The 17,470-nt window shown below is 42.1% G+C and overlaps 1 protein-coding gene across 4 annotated transcripts in view; it reads left to right on the top strand.

Annotated features, from left to right (window-relative positions):
* Positions 1–17,470, top strand: part of PDE4B (phosphodiesterase 4B) — a 201,867-nt gene that overhangs the window by 35,158 nt on the left and 149,239 nt on the right. Inside the window, exon 1 of one of the 4 annotated variants that reach the window (XM_065071957.1) lies at positions 8,221–8,915. The exons of 1 other annotated variant lie outside the window; for it this stretch is intronic. In XM_065071957.1, coding sequence (XP_064928029.1) covers positions 8,680–8,915 — 236 coding nt within the window. In that variant the 5' untranslated portion in view covers positions 8,221–8,679. Of the gene's footprint in view, positions 1–8,220; positions 8,916–14,233; positions 14,260–17,470 lie in introns of those variants that run through there. 2 more of the 4 variants (XM_065071961.1, XM_065071960.1) reach the window with 2 other exon arrangements.

Genomic DNA, 17,470 nt, shown 5'->3' with positions numbered 1-17,470 from the left:
GGCCAGAGAGGTGGTGGATGAACCATCCCTGGAGACACCCCAGGCCAGGCTGGACGGGGCTCTGAGCAACCTGAGCTGGTGAAGATGTCCCTGCTCATGGCAGGGGTGGCACTGGGGGAGCTGGGGAGGGCCCTTCAACACAAAATGTTCTATGATCTCTGACCTGCTGTGACTGGTTCCTCTAGTTGGCAAGTCACCCTTGAGACAGGAGAGCTTCTGCTGTCAGGACAAGACAAACCTGTGCCCTCTGCGGGTGTTAACTACTTGTGATCCGTATCCACCTGGCACTGGTGGGGGTCAGATGCCTTTGCACCTCCTCTTATGTGTTTGTGGTAGCTATGTCGTGACCTCCTGCAATCTTTAAACTTATTTTTTGTGTCAGTTCCTTCCTGGGTCCCTCCTACCATTGGGAGCATGGTTGGAATGACTTGGAGGACCAAGAATGCAACGTTGTCCTCTGCTGCTGGGCTCCGTCATGTTCTGCAGGTTCTCAGCCCAGCTGCTGCTCCGGGAGACCCATTACCCATCACTGGATGCTCTTTCCATTCAGAAAACCATGAGACTTCTTTTATATGTGGACAGGCCACAGCCACCTCCTCTCTTTAACCCTGTTTTTATTGGCACTGGCAGTGCAATGCTCTCTGGGTTTTTGGCTGTTAATTTATCCCTTTAATTAAGCTGTAATGGACAAAGCAAGATGGGAACTTGGACAGTTGTGCACAATGAATTCTCTGTTGTTTCCCAGCACCATACATGAGGTTCTTAGCAAAGCTGGAGGTTACAGCCATGCTGTTGAACAGTAAATGTAGTGAGCTTTACCTGCCTGTGTTGTGGGTTTTTTTAATGGAAAAATAACTATGAATAAATGGATGTTATAAACCTGATACTGTTTAATTTGAGAGAGCTGATAAAGTGGAGATGGTCTGAAACACAAAGTAATTAAAACAGCTTGCATGCAAGCTGGAATGATGTTTTGTCAGTCACCTGCTGCAGAACTAAGAACGTGGGAGAGCAAGAGTAAAATACAAAACCTGAGCAGACTCGGATTAATGGTGAAGTTTTCTGTTCATGTTCAGATATCACAGATGAGACCGTTAACAGAGAAATACATTTGCTCATGAAGGTGATTTAAATCCTTTCTTTCAGAGGAGGAGGCGGGTTGTCCAAGGCCAAGCATTGATTTTTGTGTCCTTCCCACTGCCCATGTGAGTGGAGATGTTGCCAACCAAACCAAACTGGAGTTTTGCAGGGCAATGTGTGGCAGGATCACAAATGACCTCACCATGTGGACATCTAAATTGGCCACACAGGATTATGTTATCAGTGAGAATGTTGCTCTGGCAGAGCAATATTGAATTATTTTTTTCGTACTGTGACCGTATTATATCCTTTCCATATCTTTTGAGGGATTCCTTCATGCTCCATCTCTGTAGTAGCATCCAGCCTTTTCCCATCACATCAGACATTAAGGATGTGTGAAACTGTAAATTTTTTTTTGCACTGGCTTCTCTTTTGTCTGAAGTGACCCCAGAGGTCTTTGCCTCTGAAGAATAAGTTGGCTTATTGAATTCATCTGTAAAATATAGCTCTGAAATAAGAAAATAATCACAAGCAATACAGATTGGTCTAACATATGTGATTACTCACTATGGATAATATAGAAGGTATTTATATATTCTCTGAGAAATACTCTAAATCAAGCACAATCAAAGTTGCTAAGGAAAATTACCATTATGAATAAGGTATCTTACATCATGCCTGAAGGGCTTATAGTATATAAATTTATTTCCTCATACGTATCTGCGAGGAGATAACAACATAAATACCTGTGGGGAAAAAAATGCCATTGTGGCACGATGAGAAATTGTACTTTTTTGTTTAAATACTAAAAAGTGCAAGGAACTTGGATAAACTGTGTCTCTGTCTTTCAGTGATGAGGTTTAATGTGGGGAATAAAACTGTACCCAATCCAGTTTTGGGACCACATGGCAGGTGAAAGGCATCAGGCTGAATTCTTCATCCCTGTTCTGAATGCAAATACTTTTCCTGTGGCAGAGGACACCCTGTGGTGCTGTGCTCAAATGGCACAATGACCTGGCTGACGTGAGTGAGTAATTCACTGTGAACAGACAAGCATCCAAGCCTCTCAGAACTCTCCAGGTATCTTCCTTAGAGACGGAGCTCATTTATTTGTGACTAATCTGAAAAGTATTCTGAGCTTTCTGACCTTGCTGGAGTTACTGGATGTTTTAAAGACCTAAAAACTTATGAAACCGTATATAGAGCCTGCAGTTGTTGTGCCTAAACCAAAAATGAATATACAAGCTGCTTATTGGATGAGAAGGAGCCTGTTTGAAAGCAACTGGGTGCTGATGAAATTGAGAGAGCCCAAAAGTTCCCCGTTTGTATTGGGTGGGTTGCATTCAGCCTTTGCGAAGCTTACAGATGTGGGTGATTGCTCTGCACCGCTGTTCCGACTCTCTAAAATAAATAAGGATGGACTTTTCCAGTTGCTTCTTTCTTTTGTGGTTGGCTCAGCATTTGCACTGCAAACTGAAGGGTTGCTGGGTGCCGCCATTCCGTCTTCTCTGACCGTTCATAGTGCTCCACAACATCGCTTCAAAGGCCTCGACAAGAATTACTCACGTCTGCCCCACAGAAAATTTCAGAGGCCCCTAAATCTGTGGGAATGGAGATACAGACTGTATAATTTTGAACTATTAAATGTAGAAAAACCTTATCTGCCATTGGTGCTATAAATTGCAGTGAATTGTTGTTGGGTTTTTCTTTTTGCTGCCTAAATGTGGGAAATCTGTCATGCAAACCGGCAATTAGTGATGTGTTCTGCCTCTCTCGTTCAGCATCACCGTTCTGCAAACTTTCAGGAAAGTACAGGAAAACCCCTCAAACGTGTCATTTAAAGTTTTCCATCATGGAGCCATCTTTTAGAAGCTCTAGCTTGTGACACAGCAGATGTTGGAGTTGGGCAAAGGCAGGTGTATCTTTATATATATAGGTGTGCATATATATATATATACACATATATATATATGTATATATTTTTTTTTTACTTGAAAATATACGAAACTGAGAGCAAAAAGCCTCACACTTCTGGGCTGAAGAGACTTTCCTGCACTGGGCTTTGCTCACCCTCTTATTAAAGCAGATATTATTAAGGGAGGGCTGAAGGAGTTTAATACATCAGCATCTCTTCACAGCTTCCAGATAATATTTATTTGCTGTTACATTTATATTATTGTTAAGCATGAGGTTTGTACTGCGTGCTTTGGAAGTTTGATCCCGTTGCCGTGTTTTGGTTTTGCTGCGTTGTAGGGAGATGGGCCTGATCCAATGCATCTCAAATGAGCCTGCATAATAAGAATTCACCATTCTAAAAGTATTTTAAAGCATCGGAATTTGGTGTGATGGTTTAAAAATGACAATCATAGGCTATCATCAGATTTGCTGCTACTTTCATATGATGCTAAAAGTAAAATTGGGACTAGGATGGGATAGAATTGACTGATACTAATTCTGCCTCTAGTGTAATCAGTAGCACTCGCTAGTGGAATGGACATGGTGGGGCCTCTTGGTCATGATAGGAAGTAAATAAAGAAGGCATGAGATACGTATTTTATCGTTTCCTCTCACGTCAGTCTCGTCAGCTTATACTCTTCACCTTTCTTTTCACTTTTTCTCCGCTTGTGTTGTGTCTGGAGAATGAACTCCATCACTGGAAGCACTGAAGTTCTCCACCACAAACACATCCCTGTGTGTAACGCTGGCTGTACTGCTTTTTTTTAAATTTTCTTGGAATCTTTTCCAGGTTTTAGCAGTGCTGCATCCAGCTCTTCTTTTCACATCGCTGCTGCCTTTCCTACTCTTTCTCACCAGCCATCGCCCATCGTTTCCATCCACAGCGACTTCCATTTTCACGTTGAAGCACAATTCCTTGGCACCTCTTTTCCTTGCCTCTCACCCTTCTACAGTTTCCAGTCTGTTGATATATTTCTTGTCTTGCTCTAAGCTTCCTCCTAGACATTTCTCTTCTGTTGGATTCATTTCCCTCCTCTCGCATCTTCGCCTGTCTCCCATTGCCTGGGCTGCTCTTATTATTCCCAGCGCCGGCTCATCTCAGCAATTACATCTTCTGCCTTAGGCTTCCAGCTGCAGATCACATCCATGTTACTCCTGTGACATTTCCAACGCAAATTTATTCCCAACTCTACCTGCAGTCTTTTTAACTGAGTTCTTTTCCAGTGCAAGTGACTATTCGCGTATTCGCAGCTCTCTCTTCTACCTTCTTATTGCCTCTGCTTCTCTATGCTCACATGTCTTCATTGGTTTAGTCCAAGAGAAAGTTGTCATTTTCTAGTTTTTGGGTTTTTTCTCCCTTACTTTGGTTTATTTTACCCCTTTTCCTCAACATCTCGTTCTGCCCTTTCACAAACACAGATGCTCAAGTGCTCTGTTCCTCTAAACTCATCACTTGCTTCCATGACCCAATTCCAATTTCTAGTCTCTTGCATGATCACTCCTACTCTCATAAATCCTTTTCTTTTACAATGGAAATATGATTTAGCTGACCTATTAGAGGGGGACAGTGATTTCACTGCCTCCTACTCAGGACCGTGTTGCCCTTTCATCTCGCTGAGCTAATGAAGCCAATTGGCTTCTGGAGTTTCTCTCCTGAAGTCCATCATAGATGCTCTCCCAACCCATCTCCCACCCAGTAGGTTTGGCAGAAATCCAGATGTTAAGTAGCAATAGCGCTGTGAGATTCCATTCTGCTGCTGGCTCAATAGTTTTTTTTTATAAAATGTGTTCAAATTGTAGTCTAAAAGAAAGATACTGGCTTCTAGGAGTCAAGCTAAATCCTTCCCTTGTGCATCATCAACTATTAATAAAGGTTCTAGAGGTTTCTGTCTCGCTCGAGTGACCTTTACAATCCCGTGTTTGCGCAGATGCGCGACTTGAACCAGGCAAACGCTGAGCAGAACCAGCAAAGTCCTGCCAGGACTAACACGTACAGAGGAACAGACCCTTTATTGCTTCAGGAGCACGTTACCCGTGTGCCTTCAGAGGGCAGATTGTCCGAACAACAATTAAAATATACAGGGGTGATCTGTGTTTTATGATTGGCACACATGACAGTCTGAATTTTCAAATTGTCTGAAAGCTTGAAAGGTATGTTTATTTGTGCTTCTGAAGGCAGAATACTAAAAACTAGGATTTTGGAAAAGGATTGTACTTGATTCAAAATGTTTTCCCTAGGTTTCCTTCCTTTAAATAGAAGTAAAAGTAGTGCCAGCAAACTGCAGTCCCTTGAAAGAATTGTTCTAATTAATTTGCTGTCAGGTTGGCATTATCTTTTTGGGATGCCTTGCTAAGGTGTGTGGATGGAACAATGACCCGAGTAGCAGAGGGGACCTTCCTCCCTGTTTTTATATAAGTGTGCTTCTGGAGAGTCTGCTGTATGGCAGAATTATCCAATTCCTCTGCCACCGACTGCAAGTGCTCTGAAAAAGCAACTATCCACTCGTCCTTTCCTACTGAACCATGCAGGACACTTCATAGTTGCCTCTTCCCTGGTGTTTTATTTTATCCTGGCAATTATTACTTAGAGACAAGTAAATAATAGTGCTCCTGTAAAGAAAAAGTAAGTATTCTTGTTGCTTAGCAATTGCTCTCAACACCATAAAGATCAGCCGTTGATGAGGAATCGCACACTTGAAAATATTGTTTTCCACCTATGTCAGTGATTCTAATAGAATATATTGAAATATATATTAAAACCTTCCGCAGTCCTGGATGCTTCGGTAAGCTAGGACACTTGTATGAAAACTCACCCAACTATACTTAAACTTTTAAAAATTTCCTTAATTGTCCTTGTTCTTCCAAGCAGTTTCATTTTCCTGCCAGCGCTACTAGGCCCTTTTCTTTTAATCGTCTTTTTCCCCTCCTCAATTCTTCCTTCATATTATTGGCCTCTTTTCTGATGAGCTGAAACTACTTGTTACTCTGGAAATCCTGATCCTATTGCACAAGGTAATCTGTAATGATGGCCAGATTATTGCATTAGACTCTGTGTTGCTGGGACATTGCAAGAGTTCAGAAAACAGTGAGATGTCTGTTGACAGTTTTTGTTTGTATATTAGGGGAATTTCAGTGAACTGGTCCTTGTACCCAGTAATTTCTCCTGGTGTTTGGTACCCCAGGGGTTGTCTGCCCTTGCCTCCTGTTCCTGACGGTATCCTCAGCAACTGTAGCAAAATTAATTTTGGAGAATTATTGCCAAGTTTATTCTGATACCAAGCTTTTGTATTGGTTAGCTCAAGTCTCTTGAGATGTTCTTGTTCTCACCTGTTCTTGGCCTATCCCGGAGTGAAGCAGCACGTCTCGATGGAATTCCAACACTGCAAATCAGTGGAGACACACAGACATGGGCTGCCGGGTCCTGCGCGGGCGACATCAGGAGCTGGCAGTGTGAGGGGTGGTCGCTGGAACAGAAAGAGAGCTGTTCTACAGCCTTTTTCAGGTAACCTCCAAGATCTGGGAGATATTTAGCAGAAGAAATACCCTTTGCTAATGGTCAGTCTTCAAAATACCCTGAGGCTGTGCACCAAGGAACTGGTGTCCTGGACATGAGCTTGGACACACACCTGTGTGCTGGATATCCAGAGTAGCAGGTGACACTTCGGCTTTTTCTCCCACCTTATTAGCTCATTCGTTCTTGCATTTCTTTGCTCTGTCACCAGCCTTTGCGCATCTTACCCCAGTACCTTCTGCAGGCTGTGGGGCTGACATCTCATTGCTAATTGATGAATGGCCAAATAACGAGAAACACTTCCTTAGCAGACGCTGCTTCTGCAACGTTTCAGGGTTCAGATAAGCCAAGTGCATCCTCCATATGAGGAACATGCCATTGTACAGAGTGTCTTATAGCAGAGCACTTTTAGAAAACGGGTTTCCCTTTCTTCTCCTTGCCTTTTTTATAGTTTAATAAAAATACTGTTCGGGTAATATTAGATGTATTTTCCACAAATCCGCTCCAATATGCCATTTTGATTCCCTGGTGAGTTAGAAAGTTCTTTTTTCTTTTTTGGAATTCCAGATTTTAAGCATCTGTGTGGATTTTGTTTATCATTCAGCATAGCTCTCAAGCCTTCCTTTGTCTTTTGCCGACTGTCAGTGCAGTTGAGATGTAGAATAACAGATCACAGACGTCATAATTCTTAAAGCATTAAACGTTCCTGTTCTGCTACTGTGGGAACCTCTCAGTACCAGATAACACTGCAGTTTCCTTAGGTTAGGCTCAGGCAGGCCTTTCTACTTAAAATAATAATAAATGCCAGTGGTGAAGAGCATAGCAGCAGGTTAGGTAGAATGTCTGGTAACTTCTTTTCTGGCTGTATTCTCTCCTTTCTCCTCCTTTAAAAGAATCATTGTATTTACATTTAAGGCCACCTACTTTTGACCAGTTAGAAAGATGCTTTGCTGTTCCCTGTAGTATTTAGCACGTTCTCACTACCAGCATCAAATCTTGTCTTTAACTTCCTTGCATGGATTTTTTTTGTTTCAACCACACAGATATAGTAGTTGGTTTCATAGTGCTCATGTCCAGAAAGAACTCTTGGGTTTTGTGTTTCTAAATACATCTATTGCTTAAATTAATTGGAATTAATTTCCATTCTCTCTGCAGGGAGGTGCCAGGACCCCCATCTTTGATGTTTCCCTGTGTTTTCTCTCCCTGGGCTGGTTTCTTCAGTGCCGGTTGCTGGGTCAGGGCTGTGCAGTGATTTTGCCCTTTGACCATCTGTAGATCCCAGGACAGTGAAGCTTTGGCTGCGGAACATGCATTTGTGCATGCTTTGCTCTTGAAGAATATTATTCCTTGCTTTTGTGTGCTCTGCTTTTTGTTGTGTGTTGTATTTTCTTTTTGTTTTCAACCAGACCTTTTCTCTATCAAAGCCAGTGCTGCTGCCATCCCAGGGGTCCCTCTGGCTGCGCCCAGGGTGATGCCCAGGAGCAAAGTCATGGTGTTAGATGACTCGTTAAAATTTCATGACAGTCTGACATGCTCATAACACACGGCAGGGCTGTACAGAGTCCAGTTGTCAAAATAATACCGAGCCAATAAGCATGTCATGGGTGGAGCTACTGCAGCACGGGTAAAACTAATTCTGAATGAAGACGTTTTTATTAAACATACCGGGCCTGAATGAATTGGGTTATTTGGCTTGCGACAGGCTAGGGAATTCCTTGATTTTAGTAGTGCACGCTGAAAAATCCAGTGTGTTTTTTCTGTTCGGTACGTGAAGCCAAAGTGCTATAGGAAAGGGATTGATCAGGAGCCGGCTGTGATGAATTTTTCATGAGCTGGTGCGTGGGGCTGAATGGCTCGGTGTGGAGCTGCCAGGCGAGCGCATCGCACAAACACTCGGGCGCATTTTCAGAGGGAGAGCTGGGCTGATAAAGGGTTTTCTGACAGCCCCGGCTTGTTGTCCTTCGATTTATGCTGCCGTCGCTTCAGGCAGCATTTCCATTTGGAGCCCAGCCCTTGTGAATGAGCGGGGTAAGCTCTGCCGATTTATCAGCGTTTCTAATCTGCGGCGGTGCCTGCGTGATGTGTTTTTGTGAGGTTTTCTGAATGGTGAGAGCTCACAGAACGGCTGAGCTATGACAGCAAAAGATTCTTCTAGGGAACTTGCTACTCCCGAGTCAGAGATTTACATAAGGACTTTCAAAGAACAAATGCATTTAGAGCTCGAGCTTCCCAAGCTGCCTGGGAATAGACCTACGTCTCCAAAAATTTCTCCTCGCAGCTCACCCAGGAACTCTCCATGCTTTTTCAGAAAGTTGCTCGTGAATAAAAGCATCCGCCAGCGTCGTCGCTTTACGGTGGCACATACATGGTAAGATCTGCTGGGTATCGGCGCGGGTTTGCGAAACAGTGCGTGGAGCTGTGCTTTTAGCAGGGGAAAAACGAGCCGGGATTCATTCAGGGTACTCCCGGCAAGTGTTAAATGAGCAGAGCAGAAGGCAGCCCAAGTATGTATAATGCAGTGCCGTGACAATTGTCATTCAGCTTCTGTTTGCCAGAATAAATCCAGCCCATTATTCATGTGTGCCGTGGTTAATCTCTGCTGAACAAAGACAGCAGCCGGTAACTTTCCCAGGCGTTACGTTGCTGTAGCCAGAGCACGTGAATTCATTTCAGAACCTGCAGGACGTGTTTTTTGCTTTGCCCCCATCAGCTCCGACTGCAGATGACTCCACAGAGCAGAGCGGGTGATTTGGGCAGGGTGCTCATGGAGTTAAATGCTGGAAAAGGCTTGAACTTCACTCTGAGAGGCTTTGAAACACTTCTTTGCTGGCTACAAATAGCCTTTCAGCCATTTTTTTTCAAGGAAACTCCAGCTAAGAGTCTTCTTTTCCCTCCCTTCAAATTACTAACCCCAAATTGCCAATTTGCTGCCATCGCAGCTGATTGTGAGAGGCTCTGACTGTCACTTAACCTGGTTAAGCCATGCCATAAGCAATAATCAACATATAGAATTCAGGAAAACCTAGGAGAGTCTCATTGGTTCATTTTCTGAGTTTACTCTGTATGGGTCTCATATGGTTCACCTTGTAAATTCCAAAAGTCTCTATAAATATGCACTAGTTGACTGTGGGGATTAAATCAGAAAACTTTCAGTAACGGGAATGTTTTTAAACCCTGCTCACCTGTATCCATACCCTTTACCTTCCTATTACGGACCAGAGGAGAGGGGATGCGACTGTCCCATTTGTAGCTCTATGAGCCATATGTTTTGGGATACCTGAGATATGCATCCTTTTCTGCTGCTTTTTAAAACAAAACATTATTTTGAAATGGTTTAGTTGAGTCATGCTGAAATATTTAAGAGCTGTGAATTGACTAATTACTTGCTTAGAGTGGCTTAATAGCTCTTAACAGTTTGTTCTGTGCTGTTAAATACAAGGAAAAACGGCAAACTTTGATACTGATAGAACTGGGATAACTGACTTTTAAATTTTTTTATACAAAGTCTGAAATGCATTTTGGGTGTAGCAGCATTCAGTTCAAATTCTAGAATCATGCAGCCTTTCTGCCTTTTTTTTTTCCCTTAATCCACGCAGTAATAACAGCCACCCAAATGAGTTACATGCTGTAAGGGTTTCAGCGTGTTCTTCAGCTTCCTCCAGCATTTCAATTGGTTGTAGTCGGTCGTATTTAGGTTTATAGACATTAATTCGCTTGAACATCTGTCATATCTCTCAGCATTGATACAATGGGGGCTTCTCATCTAACCCCTGCCAGCAGGTTTGGAGAAATGTGTGTTACGGAAAGACAGTGCTGCTGGGTATTAGTTGAGTAGAATGTGGTCAGACTCAAAGCAGGGTATCTGTATTGTGGTAAAAATATATATATGCGCACACATATACATATTTATGGGTGTAACTCTAATTGGATCGATTTGTAAAGGAGGTTGGATTATTCCAGGTTCATTTTTAATGAAACAATGGAAGGTTCTTATATTCGTTTTAAAAGTTTTTAATATCAGGTGGTTAAGGCCTGTGCATAAGTGTTTTCACCTTAGATGAGAAGTAAACTATTGCAGAAACGAAGAAAATCACACTTAGAAGGAAAAGGTTTCAGGAATGTTTGCGTGTGTGTACGTGTTTAATGGAGTCAAAACACCGAGCAAATCCAGACATATTTTCAATTTGCTTTAGCATGTTATAAAACAGGAGGGAATTTAAACTATTTTAAGTGTGACACAACATTTCATTAGAGTGCCTGTGCAGCCATGGTGCATATGTGTTGGACTTTCAGTTATGTAACTGGATTTGCTTAGTACTTGTAAATTTGTTGTGCAGTGCAGGAAACGCTCATCACCTGTGCTAAGGAAAAATGCCACTTACGTAAGATGCTCTTTTGTGTTGAGCTGGGGAGGAGTGTCTGGGTAGCAAAGGAATTACCTCAGGCGTAAATATACAAGAAATCTCAACTGCACAGTAAAACTAGGCAAGGAAATTAATTAATGCTGTTGGATATAATATAGTGTATAACTTTTATGGCCTCAAACAGTAAACTTCCTCAGTTTGGGGGTGAGCAGTATGATAAATCATCATCTTTGAGCACCTTTATCATCATTGCTAGTGTTGTTACTTGATGAATCTTCTGGTCACTCTTCTGTGCCCCTTATTTTCAGTTTTCTCTCTTCCCTTGTTCGTCTCCTTTTCATTTTTAACTAATTGCCTTTTCTAGGAATTTTCCTTCTTTTATAAGTGAATACAGTCCAACTTCTTTCTCCCGATCATGCTGCTGCAATCTCTGTTCTCACCAGTCTTCTCCAATATACACTCATCAGATCTTATTCAAAAAGACAAAGGATAAAAAAAAAAAAAAGGAGCAGTTTTTTTTAAAAAATAAGACCATGACTCAAATGCTTCTGTGCTCTGAATCTTTATTTTGCCTTGGATCCAGTTCTCACGGCAGCTCATGACCGACATGTCAACTCAGTTGCCTTCAAACATCTGTCAAGCTGATGTCTTCTGCTCCAAACCCCTCCAACATTTTACCACGGCTGCTCTTGCTGTGTCCAGTCTTCAAATGCCTCATTCATACAAAATAGCAGCTCCAAAACTCTTAAGCCTTCGGTCTTTTTTCTCCACCAGAATCCACAAGTCTCCTTCTTTTCTTGCCTCCAGCATTTTGTCCTGGAGATCTTGAAAGCTCATCTGTTTCTTCCTTTCTTATAGTTCCCCCTGTCTCACTCACATTTTGCACCCTTAGCCCAAGGACTTTCAATGCAATAGTTTTAAAAATGACTTTATTTTCTACAGCTCTGCCATCTTCATTTTTACAGGTAATTCTGTACTCAAAGCAAGGTCCTTCTTGGAAAGGTCCTGTCTTGGAGGGTCCTCAATATCTTCTAAAAGAAAGCAGAAATTATCTAAGTGCACTCTGCTGCTTCTAATAGAATTGTATGTATCTTGCAATATTTATCTTCAAGGTTATAAATAGTTCTTCAATAATGATTATACAACCTAGATCACTTAGTTTCTTAAAGTTTAGACAGTCATAGGCTATGCTGTGTGATGATGTGATTTCTACAATATATTTGTTGTCCTAACTAAGACTTTTGTATTTGTATTTTTTTTCAAATTTATTCACATTTAGCTCTCACATTTTAGTGGTTTTAAGCCATTTTTTTCTTTATACCTGTTATCTAGCTTACAAAGAAAATATACGACAGAACAAAATGGTGTACAAGGAAATTTTGCTCTGGTTTTTATTTTGATTATCCTTCAATGCAATTGAAACACAGACACACATTTGCTTTTTAAAATGTAATGTAAAATATACATCATATGCTGGCCTTAATCTTTTGAAAACAAGATTTGTTTTCATTACACAATAATCTTCAGTGGTGGAATTTAGTAAGCTAAATAGTATGGCACAATCCAGTCAGCGGGGTGGCATTTGAGTTTTTTCCAAGCCTGGTGAATAACAACTGATCGTTTTAATTACTTGAAGCTGCACAATGTACTGTAGGCATATCCAAGTTATCAAAAGATGTCACGTTTTGTTTTGCTTTCTGATCATTGTGCTTCTAGAACCAGATAAGATAGACTTGCCTACTGGCAACCCACACTTGGAATAGTGTTTCAGAAAATTCAGTTTTTGGAGACGGTCTACTTGAAATTGCCAAGGATAACAGAAGTTTATAGGATCTGTGAATTTTTCCAGTCATTTGATATCATAGAATTTTGGTTGGAAAAGACCCTCAAGAGCATCGAGCCCAACCATTAACCTCACATGTCACTACCCCGTGTCCCTGGGAACCTCATCTCTGTCTGTCCAACCCCTCCAGGGATGGTGACTCCACCACTGCCCTGGGCAGCCTGTTCCAATGCCCGACAGCCCTTTGGGGAAGAAATTGTTCCCCAGATCCAACCTCAACCTCCCCTGGTGCAACTTGAGGCTGTTTCCTCTGGTCCTGGCGCTTGTTCCTTGGGAGCAGAGCCCGAACCCCCTGGCTCCAAGCTCCTTTCAGGCAGTTCAGAGATCAGAAGGTCTCCCCTCAGCTCCTGTTCTCCAGAATAACCCCGCCCAGGCCCTCAGCTGTTCCCATAACACTTGTGCTCCAGCCCCTCACCAGCTCCGTTCCCTTCTCTCAACTCGCTCCAGCACCTCAAGGGCTTTCTTGGCATGAGGGCCCCAAAACTGACCCCAGGATTCGAGGTTGGGCCTCCCCAGTGCCCAGTACAGGAGAACGGTCACAGCCCTGGGCCTGCTGGCCACACCAGTGCTGGTACAAGCCAGGATGCTGGTGGCCACCTGGGCATATGCTGGCTCATATTCAGCTGTCGACCAACACCATCAGGTCCTTTCCATGTTCTGGTGGTGTATACAAGTCACAGGACAGAACACGCTTGGTGGACAAGTCCCTGTTGGAGTCCCTGACAGCACTGAGCCCTACTGTGTCCAGGGTGATGGGGTGACCTCTGCTTTCTGCTGGCATCCTGGACACCAAAGCCCCTGATCAGAGATCTCCTGGCCAGCCTCATTCAGTACTTGATCTAGAGGAGCTGACTGCTGCTTTGGAGTAAGCTGTGGTGTATCTCACCACAGCTGGTGTTCCTCAGAGGACTACGTGACACGCTTTTGGACCTGTTTCAACTTCGCTATAGATAGAGCGGGATGAATCTCCATAGTTCCAACGTTGAGTAACACACTTGTCTTTACTTTGATAAGCTGATCTGTTTGTGTTTCTCACTGTCGATGTGATTTCAAGCTTTTTATTTTTCCTTTTTTTTTCACTTTGGAGAAATAGGGTGATTCTTTTGCTTTCTGGGGTTTCTGTTTAGAACGGAGGCTGGTATTGGACACGCTGCGTTGCTCAGTTATCTACTGCAAGTCCCAGGAGAAACAAACCGAAGCAAGTAGGGAAGAGGATGGGGAAAAACCAGCAGGTCCCTCTCTTCATTTCTCTGTTGAATATGTCCTCCCATGTGTCCTGAGGAGAGCTCCCGAGCACTTCCAGGGGCTGTGAAGGTGAGGAGCGAATTGCTATTCAGAAATCAGAAATCAGGACACACAACCAGCACAGAACCAGCTGTGAAACCTTCACCTCTGTCCTGACTGCACATCTGGCCTCTCAACCCTGTCTACAGGCCAGAAGGGAGAAACTTCATTCATCGGCCAGACACTGACGTGGAAAAACAGGCTGTGAAAATGCTCACCAGGTATTAAAGATTCAAGCAAAGTACAAAAGATTATTACATTAGTGGTAATTTGATTTTGATAGATTTAGCCACTTCTCTGAGAGAGGGAGAGAGAGAAAGTGGTTCCCTTCTGAGAGAAATAAACACTGTTTCTGGAATTTGTTATACCTTTAAGTAAGTTTTTAATGTTTACAGTATGCTAATCTATGAGGAACATAGATTCAGAGAGTTTGCTTGACTTACTGTGGAGGCTGAGACCTGTCTGGAGTATCCACGTCCTCTAACTCTCATACACAAGCTAAACTATAAAGTTAATGTTTTCTGTGCCAAAATGGTTTCTGAAGGAAGCCTTCCTGTTGAATTTAGCTTTATTGAAAGCTGTGTTGTTGTGTGAACCGCGCATTGCGACAGCATCCCCAGATCTGGGCTGCAGGTTTCCAGGAGGCACAGTTTGCCTCTGACGGAGTGGTTGCCAGGACAGACAGACAAACCACAAATGTGTCTGCCACACAATTTATGTGATGTACATTAGCTTCACTGCAGATCTGTACATTCACTGGTCCTTCATTTTTTTTTTTTTTAATATTTTTTACCTTTTTTTGTTTCTGAATAGCCACAGCTTGCTCTCCTCAATGCTCTCCATGTTTTTCGTCTATCACTTTATGAGAGCATGCCATGGGTTTCACAATGACAACATGTTCACCTGTCACTTGGTGTGAGTTTGGGGTGTAGTTTGAGAAGTTGAGTTTGTAGGTTTTTCTGTAATGGTCATAGTCTAGGCGTTGTGCATTAGCCAAAATTTCGTTCAGGTTAAAGCACGGCCGATGTTCTCAGCAGAGGCGAGTTAAAGCAGCACCACAGAAAACGCTTGGCTGATTCTGCAATGGGCAGATTCGCAAACAGAGATTTGGAGAGGTAGATATAACAGAGCAGATCTGGGAAGTTACGGCGTGAAAATTACGGTTCTTGATTTCCTCTGGGATGACCTGAATGGGTGTGATATACAAGATGTAAAGAACAGACCTGAGCTCTACTCAGGGGGTGCTGCAGCTTTTGCCAGAATTTGGGAGGTGTTGCCTTGGATGAAAGTGTTTGGATCCATATTTTTCATTAGACCTTTTAGTTCACCTCTTCCCTTTTATACTATACTGTCCGGTCTGACAGAAAATATGGTGCTTTATAGCTTTATGAATCAATAGGCAGCATTGCCAGACGTGTGAGCGCCTGTCTCAGCACAGTGTGAGGCTATAACTGATAATAAATAATAGATATTTGTGAAATGGACTGAAATAGTGACACACAAGCATAATGCTGAAGTAAAATGAGAAGGCTGGTGCAACAGCAGCTGATAATGTCTTGGGGTAAAATATTGCCATAGTCAACCATAGAAAAAAATATTAAAATGAAATGTGGTTTTATTTTCCAATAAATACATGCACAGATTCAGTCTCTTCAGATAAACCTCTACCACTGGGAAGCACCAGAACAAAACTTAATAATATATATATTTTTAAGTTTCTCAAATTCTTTTGTTCTCTCAACATTATAAATAGGTATTGCTGAGGGGCAGAGCAGATATTAAATAATATAAGAATGGGACTGCGGAGAAAATGCAATATATTAACTGATTTATTTGCTTTTTATTGCAAAAAAGCCCAACAAACTTTCTTTTATTTTTTTTTTATTAGACAAAACACTGGATTGATCTATTTCCTCCTGATAAACACAGACTTTCCTTGTGCTGTGTGGTGCTATAATACACTCACATTTTCCTCATCGCTGGGATGGTGCCCTTAAAGAGGAATCAGGTTTGACACAGGTTGCTTTGAGTTTTGACTCTTTCCAATAAAACTTATTGGTGAAAATGTGAGAGGAACTTGGATGAGAAGGCTGCCAGCTGGCATGGGCAGGGAAAACGCTGGGGACATGGATATTTTACTATTTTCTTTGTTGTTGCCATAATAATCTGCTCCATTAGGATGCTGCCTACTTTGCTGCTGTCTAGAACTAGTTTGGACCAGAAAAGGAGAGTTTTCTGGGTAGAATTAGGATGCTTGTGCTCACTAGAACTGAATTTAGCTTTGTATGTTCAATATAATGTAGTTTAAAATCCTTTTGCCTTTTTTATTCTTCCTAAGCCAGCAAGTTGCGTTTTATCATGACAGACCAATTTATTGCAGCGTTCTCCACAACAGATTTAAACGCTACGGAGGCAAAACATCTGCCCGGCAGTTAATGGAATTAAATGGGAACCATTTTATCAATTTACCCTGAGTCAATCCAGACTCATCTGGAGAAGGAGCTTTTGTTGTAATTCCAGCAGCTCCATGTGTCCGGCGTTCTGTAGTTGGGTTATTGCTGCGATGATTTGCCACCGTGCAGTTGTGTACAGTGGGTGATGCATCGTGGTGCAGACCTCGGGAAAGGAGCCTTTATTCTCAGTAAAAAAAAATGCACTGCAGGTAGATTCCTACATATGCATAGGCTGAATAATTTCCATTTCATTGCACGTTTGCCTTGGTACAGTAACTTGTTGGATCCTGGTTTATTGATTTCTGACGTAGGGAGCTGTCTAGACGTTGGCATGGAAAATCGAGGATGTCGAACCATCTGAGAGGAAACATAAGGAGACATTAATCTCATTTTATCAGTGAAAGAAAGAGATAAATTGATTTTTCTCTCAGCTCAGGAACAGCTTTTACACTGATATAGGTCGACAAAATGCAAGTACAAGAAAAATGTTTAAGAAATGACCTCCTTTTATACTTTTACCATAGTATTTACTGTATGTTCTTGAAATTTGCAGAATACAGTTTGTAAATGAACAGTTACTTGCTGCCTTTTCAGTGTATAAAGAGCTACCTGAAAATTAGAAGCATTTTGTACCGCTGCTTCCTTTCAAAAAGCTTTAATGAACCCTGCTGACGTTGTACATATGCAGGTAATAATTGCATAATGATGGACAACTTCATTAGGTTAGAGGGAAAGTTTTCTTTCATAGCAATAATGCAAAATTAGCTCTTCCGTTTTATTGGGTTCATTATTACCAAGATAATTGGAGGGTCTGAACCCGTATGGAGCCCAGTGAATTCTGGAGGTCGCGGCACAGAAATGAGGTCTGAGGGACGTCAGCACCGTTCAGTCCTTGGATGTTCAAGGGGATTTTCAGATCTCTGTTCCTTAGAACAGAGTCAAATTATGTGTTACTGTTTAAAATTAATTTTTATCATAG

This window comes from Columba livia, chromosome 8 (genome assembly GCF_036013475.1).
Source record: "Columba livia isolate bColLiv1 breed racing homer chromosome 8, bColLiv1.pat.W.v2, whole genome shotgun sequence".
In the NCBI taxonomy this organism is placed as follows: Eukaryota; Metazoa; Chordata; class Aves; order Columbiformes; family Columbidae; genus Columba; species Columba livia.
This window is presented reverse-complemented; position numbering and strand designations above follow the sequence as displayed.